At 41.2% G+C, this 17,368-nt stretch overlaps 1 protein-coding gene across 1 annotated transcript in view; it reads left to right on the top strand.

Annotated features, from left to right (window-relative positions):
* cubn (cubilin (intrinsic factor-cobalamin receptor)) overlaps positions 1-17,368 on the top strand; it is a gene marked incomplete at its 5' end in the record, with an annotated part of 50,149 nt that overhangs the window by 21,966 nt on the left and 10,815 nt on the right. Inside the window, 30 exon segments of the mRNA XM_079805628.1 lie at positions 2,291-2,450; positions 4,140-4,321; positions 8,974-9,148; positions 9,257-9,438; positions 9,564-9,720; positions 9,797-9,913; positions 10,026-10,139; positions 10,293-10,421; positions 10,503-10,635; positions 10,719-10,924; positions 11,165-11,346; positions 11,453-11,645; positions 11,749-11,946; positions 12,028-12,174; positions 12,273-12,463; positions 12,575-12,743; positions 12,851-13,025; positions 13,111-13,289; positions 13,377-13,586; positions 13,663-13,808; positions 14,125-14,304; positions 14,427-14,598; positions 14,709-14,906; positions 15,037-15,186; positions 15,266-15,387; positions 15,481-15,706; positions 15,813-16,000; positions 16,110-16,266; positions 16,349-16,498; positions 16,614-16,802. Coding sequence (XP_079661754.1) covers positions 2,291-2,450; positions 4,140-4,321; positions 8,974-9,148; positions 9,257-9,438; positions 9,564-9,720; positions 9,797-9,913; positions 10,026-10,139; positions 10,293-10,421; positions 10,503-10,635; positions 10,719-10,924; positions 11,165-11,346; positions 11,453-11,645; positions 11,749-11,946; positions 12,028-12,174; positions 12,273-12,463; positions 12,575-12,743; positions 12,851-13,025; positions 13,111-13,289; positions 13,377-13,586; positions 13,663-13,808; positions 14,125-14,304; positions 14,427-14,598; positions 14,709-14,906; positions 15,037-15,186; positions 15,266-15,387; positions 15,481-15,706; positions 15,813-16,000; positions 16,110-16,266; positions 16,349-16,498; positions 16,614-16,802 — 5,077 coding nt within the window.

The raw sequence follows: 17,368 nt of genomic DNA, 5'->3' as shown, positions 1-17,368 counted from the left end.
CTTAAAATGATACAGGTACTCAACATTGATGCTTAAAGTCAGCATGAAGTCTACGTGTCTTTCCAAGCTTGTATTATCTTATTATTTCTCTATGAAGGGGTCGAGTAGTCTAATTCAATGCCATTCAATTACACTACTCTGATTTACTGGCAGAGTCTTTGCAAATGTACAATGGGCCTTTGAGTTCCTCTTAGTTCACTCATCACCATGGCAATCCAAACAGTGATGACATCATGGGGCCTTTTGTAGAGATGAAGTTATTTTCTGAGTGCAGAGCCTTTTCTTTTCCTCAGGCTGTCTTGAGAAAGGCTACTTTCTGTTTTCATAAACCTCATTCCATAGATAGGCTTTCATCGGTTGGGTAAATACATAGACAGTTGTGTTGGATATTTTGAAATGTGATGATGCCTACGTTATGGAATGTGAAATTTTGGGTGTAAGCCAACAATATCTCAGCACACTTTTTTTCCGAAGGCAGTAGAACAGATGGTCTGAATTACTGATGGTTGGTTATTGGTTGCATTTCCTGTGAAAGTTCACTACTAAATATATATGTGTCACCTTGCTATCTTTTTAATATATATATATATATATATATATATATATATATATATATATATATATATATATATATATATATATATATATATATATATATATATATATATATATATATATATGGATGATCGATCATAGATGGATGGATGGATGATCGATGGATAGATAAATGGATGGGTGGATGGATGGATGGATGATCGATGGATAGATATGGATGGATGATCGATGTATAGATAAATAGATGGATGGATGGATGATCGATGGATAGATAAATAGAGGGATGAATGGGTGGATGATGGATAGATGGATGAATGGGTGGATGATGGATTGATGGATGGGTTGGTGGATGGATGGATGGGTGGATGATAGATAGATGGATGGATGGGTTGGTGGATGGATGGATGGGGGATGATAGATAGATGGATGGGTGGATGAAAGATAGGTGGATGGGTGGATAGATGGATGATCGATGGATAGATATGGATGGATGATCGATGTATAGATAAATAGATGGATGGATGGATGGATGGATGATCGATGGATAGATAAATGGATGGATGGGTGGATAATGGATAGATGGATGGGTGGGTGAATGATGGATTGATGGATGATCGATGGATAGATAAATAGATGGATGGATGTTCAATAGTTGGATGAATAGATGATCGGTAGATGAATAGATAAATGGATGGATGGGTGGAGGATAGATAGTTGTATGGATGGTTGGTGGATGGATGGGTGGATGATAGATAGATGGATGGATGGGTGGATGATGGATGATCGATGGATCGATATGGATGGATGATTGATGTATAGATGGATGGATGGATGGATGATCAATGGATAGATAAATAGATGGATGGGTGGATGATAGATAGATGGATGGATGGGTGGATGATGGATAGATGGATGGATGGGTGCATGATGGATTGATGGATGATCGATGGATAGATATGGATGGATGATTGATGTATAGATAAATAGATGGATTGATGGATGGATGGGTGGATGATCGATGGATAGATAAATAGATGGATGGATGGATGGATGGATGATCGATTGATAGATAAATAGATGGATGGATGGGTGGAGAATAGATAGATGGATGGATGGGTGGATGATGGATTGATGGATGGATGGGTGGATGATGGATTGATGATCAATGGATAGATAAATAGATGGATGGATGATCGATAGTTGGATAGATGGATGATCGGTAGATGAATAGATAAATGGATAGATGGGTGGAGGATAGATAGTTGGATAGATGGATGGATGGGTGGATGATAGATAGATGAATGGATGGATGGGTGGATGATGGATGGATAGATATGGATGGATGATCGATGGATAGATAAATAGATGGATGGATGGATGATCGATGGATAGATAAATAGATGGATTGATGGATGGGTGGAAGATGGATAGATGTATGGATGGGTGGATGATGGATTGATGGATAGATAAATAGATGGATGGATGATCGATAGTTGGATGGATAGATGATCAGTAGATGAATAGATGAATAGATAGATAGATAGATAGATAGATAGATAGATAGATAGATAGATAGATAGATAGATAGATAGATAGATAGATAGATAGATAGATAGATAGATAGATAGATAGATAGATAGATAGATAGATAGATAGATAGATAGATAGATAGATAGATAGATGTAAAGACTAGATATTATTGTAAAAAATAATCTCTATTCCTGTTCCTGTCTAGCTATATGATGGTCCAAACGAACAGTCTCCTCTGATTGGTGCATTCTGTGGGAACACACCTCCTCCAGCCAATACCACCACCAGTACCAGCCTTCACATTGTGTTCCGGTCCGACATGACCATTTCGTACAGAGGCTTCCAAATGGACTGGTACCAGAATGGTAAGATCCAATACAAATCCGATTGGGCACTTTACTTGAATAGAGTACAAAATAGTGCTTAACCTTAATGGAATTTGTGCCATTCATGGGAAGTACCACATTCATGACCTGTGCCAGCCTCAAAGCATTGTGTGAAACATCTAGACGTGTATGACAGTGGAAAGACAAATGAGGTTCTCCGAATAGAAGGAAATAACATATGCAGTCACAGTTGGGCAGCCTGAGGTCAGCGACCTGTAGTCTCTTGAGGGATTATGACACTGAATCCGTAAGAATAATTGCAGTCCTAATGGGCAAAGCAGTGACATCACTCAGGAAGGCCTCACTGTGATTGGCCAGGAGGGAAAGAGCTGATTACCAGTGATGAATGAATCCAGCAAAGAAAGACGGGAAAGATTAAGTGTAGCTACTGCTGGTGTAGTGGATTTTATGCACATATATTAGTTTATATCCTGTAAAAATCTGTCCCAGAAAGAACGAGGCTACCAGCTCCTCTAGAGAGCGGCCCAATAAAGCTCTGTCCTTATTCTCTGTCTGGAGAGACAACCCTGTTTAGCTCTGGATATGACACACTTAAAGTCAACACGAATGAATCTATTAAAACAAGACAGAGAATCCGTTTAATTTAATCTCAAGCCTTTCATTTAATCCATACCCTACTCGTATATCACAGAAGACTGAACAAAACGTGCATTTCTGAGCTATACATTAGTGTGCAGCCACACTACAGATGTTTTGTGTGGATGTTTCTCTGTCTTTGTGGGACTTCGAGTCACATTGCTGAAGGGTGTGGACTGTTATTTTTGCAGCCAGAGCAGGATCAGAGAGACGTAGGCTCTGGAGTCATACGGAACTTTTAATTATTCATGCGCCCCTGTCTGCGATGATGTCATTCTCTGGAAGGAAATGGTCTTGGTTTCCATGGACACAATGTGTAGAGCATGAACACTGTAATGTTATTATGCAATGTGTTCTGCAGCTGTAAAAACCTTCCTGAGGGAGAGAAAAATGACAAACAAAGAGTAAAAACAGATACAAAAGACATCCCTATCACATAAGAGAAAGCAAACTGATGGATAAATCATGCCAGTGCTGTGGAAATTCCTCGATTCAACAAAGTATTTAATGGCCACAAGCCAATTGATCCGTTTTGCAAATGTAAAAAGTAGCTCCTCCCTTCCTTTGTCCTCTCACAGACCTGCGGACGCTGTTGAGATTGATTATTATTGATTAAGACAGCGGGGGGTGGAGAGAATGAAACCGTTTTGACCGATCTTCAGTGATTATCGCATTACACTGACCGCATTTTAGTCTTGTTGCTACTGCTTTGCTTGCGGTGAGGGTCAATATGGTTTCATATTTCCTCTGATAAGCTTGATGTGAGACATTTTTCCCGTCTGGACACTAAGGCAACTGTCTGTCCTCTTCAGCATCTCAGACCACATTTACACGGTCTCTTGAAACTAAACAAGTTGCATAGTTGTGCAGACACTGCCTCACTGTTGTGATATCAGGTTGAAATACCATGATTAATACAAAAAAAGTCAATTTTAGTGCCATTGTGCTCTTTGGTTGGTCTATTGAGATGGCTACATGTTGTTCTGTTTTGCACACTTTGAACCTTGATGTGTATCCCTGATCAAAAACGGGGAAAGAAAAAGTCAATTGCCTCACTTTCACCCCCTGCAGGTTGTGGTGGAGAACTCTTCGGGCCTGCTGGTGCCTTCAACAGCCCAGGCTATCCTGACAAATACCCAGCTAGCCGTGAATGCATCTGGCACATCCATACCAGCCCTGGTAGTAGCATCTCCATCACCATCCTTGAGTTTGACGTGGAGTATCATCCTGACTGCAACTTTGACAAGCTGGAGGTATGCAACAAAAAAAAAAACAAATATGCTAGAATGCAGGGGCGTAGCCATGTTTCCAGAAGTGAGGGGGACAGAAATGTCAGGTGTAATACCAGTTTTATTCTGACCCTTGTCTAATTGACAGATTTAATTGATCTCATCTCTTGCTGTTAATTCAGTAAGATATCAAATACACTGCTGAATAATAACCACTAATATGTATAATATTTATGCGTATGCCCCTATATTTTATGTCAATGTTATGATTGGTTTATGTACTACAAACACTTGTGCATTAAGTCCCCATGGATTTTATGCAATGGGGCAGAAAATATACAGTACCTATCAAAAGTTTGGAAACATTACAATTGTTAAATGTCCCGAGGCTGCATTCATTTAATAAAAAAATGTGCGATTACTTCTCTGTGAGAGAGCGCCCTCCGGGTTCGAGTATGTTTTGTACGAGAATGTTAGCACTTCATAGTGTTCAGATCGCCTCATTTTTGTATTCAAATAAAATGACAGGTCATATATTTTGTGTCTTTGAATTTAAATATAGATTTATTTACATTGGCTTCTACGTAAACACACTTGCCCGTGTAACAGACGTAGGCCAGGAAGAGCGATGCGAGTAAACCTCGGGTGCGTCTCAATCAGCTCCCTAGTTCAGTAGTCAGACGCTGGTTCGAATCCCGCATGGAGAGGGTTGACTAGGACCGGTGAGACCCGGTAAAAGTGCGGGGGACGAATGTATGTTTTACATGGACATGTTCCCCGCGTAATCTACGCCCATGCTAGTATGCAATATTTCTGTGTTCATTGAATATGCCCCATTACATTTACACTGAGCACGCTTTATGAGATACTGTATCCCATAATGCAGTACACTCCTTTGTACACCTTCACTTTCAGTGTGATGGGAAAACTGTAAACAATATAAGTGTTATTTTTCCTATTACTATGTAGTGTAACACTGCTGTGCTTATTGATAGATACAGCATAAAAAAGTAAGCAGTATGCTAGTATTTAAAGATTATTCTTGATTTTCTTTCTGAAATATTATTATCTTTAATCCTCATTCCGCGTGCTACTTGAAAACAAAGAAGCTGGCGAACAGCGGCCTTTCGAATCGGTTTTGGCCGCGACTCTGGAAGACTTGGAGTTAAGCTTTTCTTTGAGAAAAGAACAAAGAACGGCACTGAAGTCATTCTTGAGAAAGGAAGATGTGTTCGGAGTTTTGCCGACCGGATACGGCAAAAGTTTAATCTATCATCTAGCTCCGCTTCACCTTCTTCGTTGCTCTGGTTGGTTGTAGCGCTATCCTATTGTATGCAGAGGGAGTTTGAAAGACAACCGTTTATCCCACCCCTCGGATTGAGCCCTGCCAATGGTGTGTTCCCAGACCCAACATCTTGATGTGGGTCTGGCTCGTCAGGCTAGGAGTTTTGTGGTTGAAATTAAAAAAAGTAACAAATCCTTACCTCGCGGGTCAATTTGACCCCCATAGGAATGAATGGAATATGAGGAATGCTTACACATAGAAAACCCTAAAAATGTCAAAACATGATTTTATAATATCTGCATCAGACCAACGATCCATCGCTTCTCTATCCGTCATTGTGTTGTGTCGATAAGCCGGTTTGTGATTGGTCCCTGCATTTTATAACAGAAGCAGGATAGAAATTTGTACTGGTTTCCAGACTGAGCTGTAGAGCGAAATCAAATCGCCAGCAGATCGGGCTGGGTTTACCCTTTAGGATGCAGCGGAACAGCTCATTTGCTCCATATAGAGCTATACTGCCATCTAGTGGCAAGAGTCATGAAATATGACCACAAGAGGTCACAAAGGCACCCAATGTAAGATATTTTGAGCTGAATTAAAGGGGTTATGCATGAAATTTTGAGTTATTTTGAATTTAAGTTTAAAGAATGTGTTTAAATTACTATTTATTTATTGATAAAAACAGAAAAAAATGTGATCAAAATGAAATAAAATAAGTTTCTGGACCAAAAAAAATGTAAGTATAATTTTCGAGGGAAGACTTTGTTGCAAAGTGCGAGGGAAGGATGCAGGTTAAATATTAGGTGATGCTTATTAGGTTATTCTGTCCCCTACAGTCAAAATGGCTCACTTGTTCATTATGAGATTCAAGTGTGTGTGTGTGTGTGTGTTTATGTGGGTGTTTGCCTGCTTATGCCCCGTTGGCATCTGCTGGGCTCTGTGGGTGTATGTTTTGTTGTATAGACCTGTGGAATGCTGACCTCCACTGTAGCACTGAATAGAGCCAACAGGGCAGAAATTAACAGGAAATCAGAGCTTAGAGAGAGGGCTTAGAGACAGTCTCACATGCACACACGCACACACATTCTGCGGCACACAGATGCCTGTTAAAGACCAGACATTGATTTTAAACAGCAATAATTATTAGTGGCCTATAGTTCGTAACATCGCCGGTCATCACATACATTTTTAATATGTGATGGTGTCTGCAAATGCAATTTGCATCAATATTTAAACATTTAAGCAGCAGTTAGAAATGTAAGCATGAAAGACAGTACAAGCACACTTTTCATGCAAAACATTTCACAATATAAAACAATTGATATAGGCTACTGTTCAAAACTTGAAACAAATTTGATATTTTGACACTTTCTGGGTTAGTTCACCCAAAAATGGACTCACCCTCATGTCGTTCCAAACCCATCAGACCTTCGTTCATCTTCGGAACACAAATTAAGATATTTTTAGCTTTCTGACCCCTCCATAGACTGCAACATTATTACCACTTTCAAGGCCTAGAAAGGTAGTAAAGACATTGTTAAAATAGTCCATGTGACTCCAGTGGTTCAACCTTCATGTTATGAAGCGACGACAATACTTTTTGTGCGCAAAAAAAACTAAACAATAATGACAACTTTATTCAAAAATGTATTTTCTTCTGTGTCAGTCTCTGACGCTGTTCACGTTGTAAACACTGTGCAGAGCTTCCGGGTTCTATGTCAGAACGCCGGCTCAGTATCCACCGGCTCCTGCGTCAGCAACACACGCATGCGCCGTGGTGCTCACCATAGACTGTAAAAAAATATGGACGTAGTGTCTGTGACATCACCCATAGGATTCTGATGAGCGTAAAGTAGGGTCGAGATGGCCGTCGCCATCTTGTCAGCGCGCGTCACTCCCGGATAACAGAAAATGGGCAAAAAGACGGGACGTGGGCGGAGCTGAAGTGACGCGATGACTAACAGACAGCAGATAAATGGCTATCCACCTGTCACTCAAAGTGGCCACGCCCTTAATTATGCAGAACTTTAATGCTTGAAATAATGTAAACGAATGAGTTATAAAAAAAATTCACCCCCTCACAGTTGAAGGGCAAAATTAGCTGTATAGACCAAAACCACAATTTGAACCAGGCTGTAAACATGTTTTTTTCTGCTGTAAAGTTGGGCATTTTAACATGGGGCTCAATGAGATTCTGCTTCCTTCTGGAGCCTGTCCCTAGTGGCCAGTCAATGAATTGCAGTTTAAGTAACTTCCTTATTGGCTTCAAGATAAACCGCTTGGTGCTCACATGCACCGCTGACACAGAAGAGAAGAAATTGTTGAATAAAGTAGTTACATTAAAGGGGTCCTATTATGCCCTTTTACATATTCGGGTGTACTCGAATATGTTTTCAGGCTTGATTTTTCACGTATTTTTCATTATTACAGTTCGATGAAGCTCGATGTTTCGATGAAGCCCCTCCTTCCGAAATACGAAATGTGCTGTTTGGTTAGCTGCCCCAGTGTGCTTTGATTGACACCGCTTAGCGCATGTTCGGGAAATGTCCTGTCCCTTCATAACAGCAAGCTCTACTCACTCAGATGTAAATAGAATCGTGCAGAGCGGATTTCATTCACGGACTATGCAAGCACGGCTTTTCACAGTTTTGTTTTGTTTTTGTAATTCACTTATGCACTTCAGATACGATGTTATACACCATTTAATAGTGATATTTGTCAGAAAACTATGGTAATCCAAACAGTAATCGACAACGTTTTTGCGGATTCCGTGGGTGCGGATTATTTAAATGAGGAACATTATGACTTCGCAAGATCTGGAAAAATCGTGTTGTAGTCCAAACGAGCCGTTCGTTGTAGTGGACTTTGAGCTTTGTAAGCTTGCAGATATTTTTTATGTTCAAACAGCAACATTACAGACTAACTTAAGTTGAAAAAGTGACTCCTAGTGGAAATAATAGGACCCCTTTAAGGTAGAACCAATGTAGTCACATGGACTATTTTAACGATGTCTTTACTACCTTTATTGGCCTTGAAAGAGCTTATAGCGTTGCAGTCTATGGGGGGTCAGAAAGCTCTCTGATTTCATCAAAAATATCTTAATTTATGTTCCGAAGATGAACAAAGGTCTTAAGGGTTTGGAACGGCATTAGGGTGAATAATTAATGACAGAATTAAGTAAGTGGAAAATGTCCATTCTAATAGTTAAATGACATTCAACCTTAGGACTAGTTGGTGAAAGAAAAGTCATGATGTCAAAGAACAGTCAAGTCTGAGGAAAGCTCTAGTATCATTTGATTTTTGAACCCTCTTGGTTTGATATTTTATGTCATGCAGCGACATTCAGATATTCAGATAAGCCTGTATCACCCCACCTTTGACCTTTGTCCAGGTGTATGGAGGGCCTGACCTCTCCGCCCCACGATTGGCCCAGCTTTGCACCACACGCCCTCCCAATAACCCTCTGCAGGTGGCCAGTACAGGTAACGCTGTCACCGTTCGATTCACGTCTGATCATGTTGTGAGTGGCAGAGGCTTCAACGCGACCTGGGTAGAGGTACCAGGAGGTTAGTTATCTGTCTGTTACACAATTAGTGCATCTGTTGTTAATATAATGCAATTATATTGAGTTTCCTGCTTATGAACTTCTTAAAATCTCTGCTTTGAAAATTCAGGATGCGGAGGGATTGTCACAGCCCCCAATGGAGAGATCCACTCTCCACAGTATCCCAACAACTACCCTGACAATGTGGACTGTTCCTGGGTCGTCACAGTGGACGTAGGGCATCGGGTCTTCTTCAACTTCACTGATCTGGATATCGAAAATCAGAGCTCATGTGCTTTTGACTATGTTGCTGTGAGTTACCTTTCTGTCTGCATGTGATCCATTTCATACCAACACAGTGGCAACATTTGTGATTTCTTGATGTTACCTGATATCACAGACCAATTTATGGACAAAAAAAATCACGTTCTCTTTAGATCAATGATGGTCCACATGAGTTTTCTCCACTCCTGGCTAAAGTTTGCGGAGTATCCAGGCCTTCTCCCATTACGTCCTCAACAAACGTCATCTATGTTCGCTTCAGGTCAGATCACAGTCAGAACCGGAAAGGCTTCAGTGCCCAGTTCTCAGAAGGTGAGATTCATTCAATGATTTTATCATGGATTTGTTTCATTTGTTCAGCTTCATTGATTACTCTTATGATTTCCAGCATGTGGATCCTCTGTAATAACTGACGATGTGGGAGGGGAGATTGCATCTCCTCGCTATCCATACTCTTACCCACCTAATCAGAACTGTAGTTGGATCATACGGGCACAGGAGCCATGTAAGTGATCCATACTCTCAAAGTCAAACCTAACTTTAATTTGCTGTGTCTCTAATACAGATCATGGATGTTAGCAGATTCTCTGATATCTACCATCCTATATTTCTTTCAGTCAACCACGTGACTCTGTCCTTCACTGACTTTGAGGTAGAAATGGTGTCCAATGGCTGCACTCATGATAGTGTGGAGATCCTGGATGGAGACAATGATCAAGCCCCATCTGTCGGTAAAGACTACGTCTGATCAAGGAACCAACAGTGACATACTTCTAGGATAGACATACTTTTATTGCTTGACACATTATTGCATTATACTTGGTTGGTTATGTCAAAGTACTGATGCAATAATAGTTATTTGTAACTATTAACTTTTTGTCCAGGTCGCTACTGTGGGAATGAGTTGCCACACCCAGTCACTTCATTCAGCAATGCCCTTGTGGTAAACTTCGTCTCAGATGCTTCAGTAGGAAAGAAAGGTTTTAGGGCAACCTACATGGCCTCAACCTCAGGTTAGACTTCAGTATTTATTTCAAAATACATATGAATTTTTCACATGCAATTTAACACTATTCGGTTACCTGTTTTTCCAGGCTGTGGTGGACATCTGTATATGGAGTCAGGTGCTTTCAACAGTCCAAACTATCCTGGTGTATACCCGCCTAATGTGGAGTGTGTGTGGACCATCACCAGTTCCCCTGGGAACCGTCTACAACTGTCCTTCATGTAAGCAGTTTAGGATGTTACATGGATCTCACAAGTGTAATGGGTTAAAAAAAACAAACAACTCTGTACTTTTTGTGATGCAGAATGTTTCAGCTGCAACATAGTTCAGATTGCAGTAATGACTACCTGGAGGTTCGTGAAGGACACTCAACTGGCACTCTGGTTGGTCGTTTCTGTGGTGACTCCCTTCCTTCCAACTACACCTCTATAACGGGCCACATCCTTTGGATTAAGTTTGTCTCTGACTCCTCAGTCAGCGGAGCAGGATTCAGAGCAGTATTCTCCCACTGTAAGTCAGAGCGATGGATTACTCTTTTCTTTTTGATGTGGACCCTACTGGAAAAGGTCAGATAACACTATCCTGAATTTTCATGCTGATCCAGGAGGGATAATGTTCGGTTGGCTGGGGCTAAATAGTCATTCTGTTGATCTAAAACCTAATACAAAGAAGTATTACTTGTTGAAATCTTCTGAAGTTAAAAAATCTTGCATCTTAATGATCATATTTACTCTTTGTTTGCTTTCTCAGTGTATGGAAATGAGATCACAGGCAGTTCAGGACAGATAGCCTCCCCTCTTTACCCACGCACCTACCCAAACAATGCAGATTACCGCTGGACCATCACAGTGGATTCAGATTCCCACGTAAAGATACACTTCCTGGACATCGACATTGAGGATGTGTTCAATTGCTATTATGACAAGCTCAAGGTCTGCACTCTTATCTGAAAAATAATGCTATAATGGTTTAATAGAGCATAAGTGTATGCAGGATTATGATGTAGATTAAGTTGAAGTGGATGTTTCCTTTCCCTAGATATATGATGGTCCGAGCACCAGTGCTTTACTTCTGGGTGAGTTCTGCGGTCTGACTCTGCCCATCCCAGTAAGAAGTTCAGGCAGCACTATAACTCTTGAGTTTAAATCTGATAATGTAATTGGAGGGAAAGGCTTCCTCATCGAGTGGATGGCCGTTCAGGGCTCTGGTCCCTTGCCGACTATAGAACCAGGTTAGTTCCCCAAGGATTCTTCCTCTCAGATCATGTTCAAACTGAAAAAAAAAGTACTCTATGGTCTCATTTCTCAATTGGCCACTATGTTTTGTCTTTTCAGGAGCATGTGGAGGAACATTGATGACAGGAGACACTCCTAAGTTTTTATTCTCTCCTGGTTGGCCCGAGCTGTATCAGCATAACCTTGAGTGTTCATGGGTAATCCGCTCTCCCAGCTCTATCGTTGAGTTTAATCTGCTCTTTCTGGACATGGAAGATGAGGTTTCGTGTCTCCATGACAGCCTGGCCATCAGAGATGGTAGTGCTTTTGTCAAATAAAGTCACTTCAACATCGAATTTGACTTTCAATACTGAAACTCAGGTATGTTTTTCTCCTAAGGTGACACCAACTTGTCTCCACTGATTGCAAGGGTTTGTGGGCGGCAACTGCCTGGCTCTTTGCATTCTACTGGTGAAGCCATGTTCCTGCGATTTAGCTCTGATGGGAGCATTAATGGCAGGGGGTTCAATGCATCCTTTTCCAGAGGTGAGCAGCAGGTCCATTAACAAAATCAAAATATGTTTGATGTGCATAATACATTTTGTTTGTACATTGAGCTATTTCTCTCTTGCCTTCTCCGTCAGGTTGTGGTGGTTTCCTCCATACAGACAGAGGAGTTCTAAGTTCTCCTCAGTATCCACAGAACTACAAGCCCAACCTGAATTGCAACTGGCAAATAATGGTCACCCCAGGGTTTAGAGTTTCCGTAACTTTCCAAAGTCCCTTCCAAATACAGGGTTATGGCACTCAGTGCAGCACAGGTGACTACTTGGAGGTGAGTGACTATAGGAGAAGGTGTGGGCACTTTTCCAAAAACAGAACCTGAAAGAGTCCTTTTTGGGTTTAAAAGGGCCAAGTTTTAAATAGTTTGATTATTTTGTATTAGTTACGGAATGGACCTGATGGCAACTCACCGACTCTATCAGGGCGTCTCTGTGGAGCCAATGCTCCTTCCACGTTTCAGACCACAGACAATAGCCTATATGCCCACTTTGTCTCTGATAGCTCCAATGAGGGGAATGGCTTTAAATTGGTATTCGAGGCCCACAGTTCAGGTGAATACTTAAGCTAATATCTAGAATATCCCAATCATTTTAGATTAATCTGATAATGAATGGATATTAGGAAAATAATAAGAGCAAATCCTGATGTTTGTTTCCAGCTTGTGGTGGTCTCCTTGAACTCAATGATGGAGATCCACCTGGGTACATCACGTCTCCTAACTATCCATCAAACTACCCTCAAAATACCGACTGTGTGTGGATTATCACTGTTCCCAATGGGGAGGCTGTACAACTCGATTTTGAGGATAATTTCTACATTGAGCCTCATACAGGGTATGTTTCATATGTTTTTAACAATCCAATGTTTGGTACATATAGCCATTTAACCATTTGGAGTGATTGCAATCTTCTCTCCTAGATGTTTGTATGACTACGTTGAGGTCCGTGATGGTCCCACATCAGACGCTGCTTTGATTGGCAGACTTTGTGGCAACACCCGCCCATCTACACAGCACTCATCTGGCACTACCATGTATATACGATTCCGAACTGATGCCAGCGTCACACATGTCGGTTTCAAAGCCAAGTACTCCATTGGTAATCCATTTTGAATCCCTATAACATTCCAACTGTTTTTTAATGTCATTGTTTCAATGACTCAGAGAGTATTCTTTCCCTTCTTAGCCACATGTGGAGGTACCTACTTCGGTCAGAGTGGTGTCATCAGAAGCCCCGGTTATCCGGGCTCAAATTATCCAGACAACTCTAACTGCGAATGGTACATGGAAGGTCCCACTGGACACTACCTGACCCTTACCTACACTGCCCTTGACCTGCAGAGCTCCTCCGGTTGTAACAATGACTATGTGGAAATACGTGAATACAATGCTTCAGGTATGGGTTCTCCTTACACAAATGAGAGTTAAGAGTTTATGTTGAGGGTAGTAATCTAACTCTTTCTTTTCACCAGGTCGCCTGTTGGGGAAACACTGTGGAAACAGCCTTCCATCTCCCCTGGATACTAGTGACAGTTTTGCCTATGTAAAGTTTGTCAGTGATGGCAGTGGGAATGCTGCAGGGTTTAGTTTATCGTTTGAAGCCAGTGTTGAAGGCAAGTGTGTTTTGAATCCTTACAGTTACTGGTTAAAGTCAAACAGTTTAGTGGTTAAAGTCAAACAGTTTAGTGGTTAAAGATCAGGACTGGTTACCAGAATGTTGCTGGTTTAATCCCTAGAATGTGAAATCTATGAACAAACTGTGCCCTTGAGCAAGATACTTAACCCTCATGTTACACCAGAGGAATTGTCCTTGCACAAATGTTTTAGATAAAATTGTTTTGGATAAAAGATGACTACTTACAAAGTTATGCTGTTGGATATGGAACAATTCCATGTGTAACTGGTGATAAGATAACACTGTTCCTCTTGTAGAGTGTGGAGGGGATCTGAACGCACCATTTGGGACCATATCATCTCCCAACTACCCCAATCTGTACCCTCACAGCCGAATATGCCGCTGGAGAATCACTGTTCCTCAAGGTCGTAGGGTCACTCTTACAATCAATGACCTGAGGCTGGAGGATCACGGGACCTGTGTGTTTGACTTTGTGGAGGTGAGGCAATGTGTATGTTTTAGAGGTGTCAAAGTTGGATCATGCAATATGGTACAGTGGAGTTAATGCACACTGCTTTCATACCATATATTTGACTCTTGTTTTGACTCTTGGGTTGATAGGTCCTAAATGGTCTGACACCCAGTGCCCCGCGTTTGGATCGTTTATGTGGTACAGTCCCGGCTGGCACCCAACTGAAATCTTCTGGGAATACTATGACTGTAATTTTCAGCACTGATTCATCTGTGTCCAATGGTGGATTCACAGCAGATTACTCCTCAGATGAGGCAGCAGGTGAGAGAGAAGAACTTTTACTTTAGTGATTTTTTTGTTTTTGTTTTGTTTGTTTGTTTGATTGATTTGGGGGTCCTGATTTGATTGGTGAATCTTTGTCCTTTTGGTAGTGTGTGGTGGGATACTCAGTCAACCTGGAAACTTCACCTCACCTGACTTTGGCAATGGAAACTACAGCAACAACCTCAACTGCGAATGGCTGATCCAGAACCCACATCATATGAATTCCTCCATTGTGGTTATGATAGATGAGCTCCATCTAGAGCATCACCAAACCTGTGAGTGGGACTACTTGGAGTTCAGAATGGGTAAGATTTTCCAAATACACTAAGAGAGACACAACACACTCTATTCACTGTCCAATGTACCATTTACAGACTCCATTTTAAAGCTGCTGCTGATAAGCAAACATTTTTTTTGTCTGTTCCTCTAATGCAGGAGATGCAAATGGAGAGCTTTTAACTCGTTTATGTGGTCAGACCCCTCCTACAGTCCCCATAGTAGTGTCCACCCCTGAACTCTGGGTTCACTTCCTGTCGGATGAAGCTGTGGGTGATCTGGGCTTCAAAGCCACATATTACTTTTCAGGTATCATCCGTCAGTCAGTAACACTTAAACAGATACTTTAAAATTCTGCAGAAGCTCAACTGACTTTGACTTTTGTCAGAATGTGGAGGGTCACAGAGTGGAGAGGGAGGTGTCATCTCTAGCCCCGGATATCCTAACAACTACCCCAGCCCGAGCCGCTGTACTTGGCTTCTCGAGGCTCCTGTGGGCCACACTATCATTGTAAGTTACGATTGCTTCTTGGGTCTGGTTCTTTAAACCCTAACACTGAAATTCATCATTTATATAACATAATTTCCATATATTCTTGTCCAGCTCACTTTTACATACTTTGAAGTGGAGGAGCACAGCCAGTGCACATGGGACTCAGTGACAATCTTCAATGGAGCCTCTTCAGGATCCCCCATTATTGGTCAATACTGTGGCCACAACTCTCCAGGAACTATACAATCAGGCTCCAACAAGTTAGTTGTGGTGTTCCTTGCTGATCATACAGTGTCCAAAGGAGGATTTACTGCCACCTGGTCAACAGACTCATCAGGTATACAGTAAAAAAAAAAAAAGATGTCCCAAGATGTCCTGCTTTAGATGTGACATGGACTGTAGATGTGTTATATTTTATCCTGAAATGTCTTTCTCTTCTTCAGGATGTGGAGGAATCATCCATGCTGATTCAGGCACCATCAAATCTCCCAATTACCCTCAGAGTTTCCCAGCCAATATCGAATGTTCCTGGACCATCATCGCCCATGATGGAAACCATCTGGAAATGGGTTTTGCCAGTGACTTCCAGATCCCAGACTCAAGTGGACAGTGTCAAAACAGTTATATCAAAGTAACAAGATGACCGTTTAATAAGAAATCTTCTTTGATTTTTATATTTCATAAGAGCCATTGGGATCTGGTGATTTATCTTTTGTATCCTGCCTATGTTTATCTGACAGGTGTGGTCTGACAACAGGCAGAATGATGAGAATCTCTTGACCACTGGATGTGGTACCACAGCCCCTGCTGTAGTCATTGCACCCCGAAATGTTATCACGGCTCGTTTCCAGTCCTCAGAAACACCTGGCAAAGGCTTCTCTGCTGCTTTCTACACTAGTATGTATCATAGGAGTGTGTGCTTGGTTTGTTCTTTTTAGTTTTTCTTCCCCTGTCCATTACGTTATGTATCATCTTTTAGGTTGTGGTGCCAATTTCACATCCCCAACTGGTCGTGTAGTTTCTCCAAATTACCCAGACCACTACCCGGCAGCCTCCAACTGTAATTACATCATCGATGCTGGAGATCAGACCGTGATTGTGCTCACTTTTAAAACTTTCCAGTTAGAGGGTATGCACTTCTTCAAAAGACACAAATTGTGTCATTCATCTTGACATAATGGATCTAACAATAACTTAAAGAAGACAGCATAAGATGAACAATCATGCCTTTCCATCTCCTCTAGCACACTCCACATGTAGCTATGATGGTGTAAAGATCTACAAAGGCACGACCACCAGTAGTGTTCCATTGGCTACTCTTTGTGGAAATACCATCCCAGGCGTCTTCACCACATTTGGACCAATGCTCATCAACTTCTACTCTGATATTACAATCCATGACAATGGCTTCCTGGCTGAATACAGAACCATACGTAAGCTTCAACCATAAAATAAACTGTACTTAAAGGGATAGTTCATCCAAAAATGAAAATTCTGTCATCATTTACTCACCCTCAAGTTGTTCCAAACCTGTATGAGATTCTTTGTTCTGCTGAACACAAAAGAAGATATTTAGAAGAATGTTTGTTACAAAGCAGACAGAGCAACCATTGACTATTTTTTTTAGTATTTTTTTTCCAACTATGGTAGTCAATAGTTGCTCTATCTGCTTGGTTACAAACATTCTTCTAAATATCTTCTTTTGTGTTCAGCAGAACAAAGAAACTCATACTGGTTTGGAACAACTTGAGGGTGAGTAAATAATGACAGAATTTTCATTTTTGGGTGAACTATCCCTTTAATGCAATACTTTTTGTTTCTCTATATATACTATACTATCAGTAGAATACAATCATAATTCAAGTGTGTTTTTGAAATGGTTGTGGTGTAGGTGTGTTATAGTGTGGTTTGAATGTGGGTGTGGCTTAGATGGAGGTGTGTGCAGTGTGGGTGTGGCTTGGATGTAGGTGTGCTAGATTAAGAATTGTTTTTCATGGCA

Source organism: Gobio gobio (assembly GCF_949357685.1).
Source record: "Gobio gobio genome assembly, chromosome: 23".
Lineage (NCBI taxonomy): Eukaryota > Metazoa > Chordata > Actinopteri > Cypriniformes > Gobionidae > Gobio > Gobio gobio.
The sequence above is the reverse complement of the archived record's forward strand: the minus strand, read 5'-3'. Positions and strand labels throughout refer to the sequence as shown.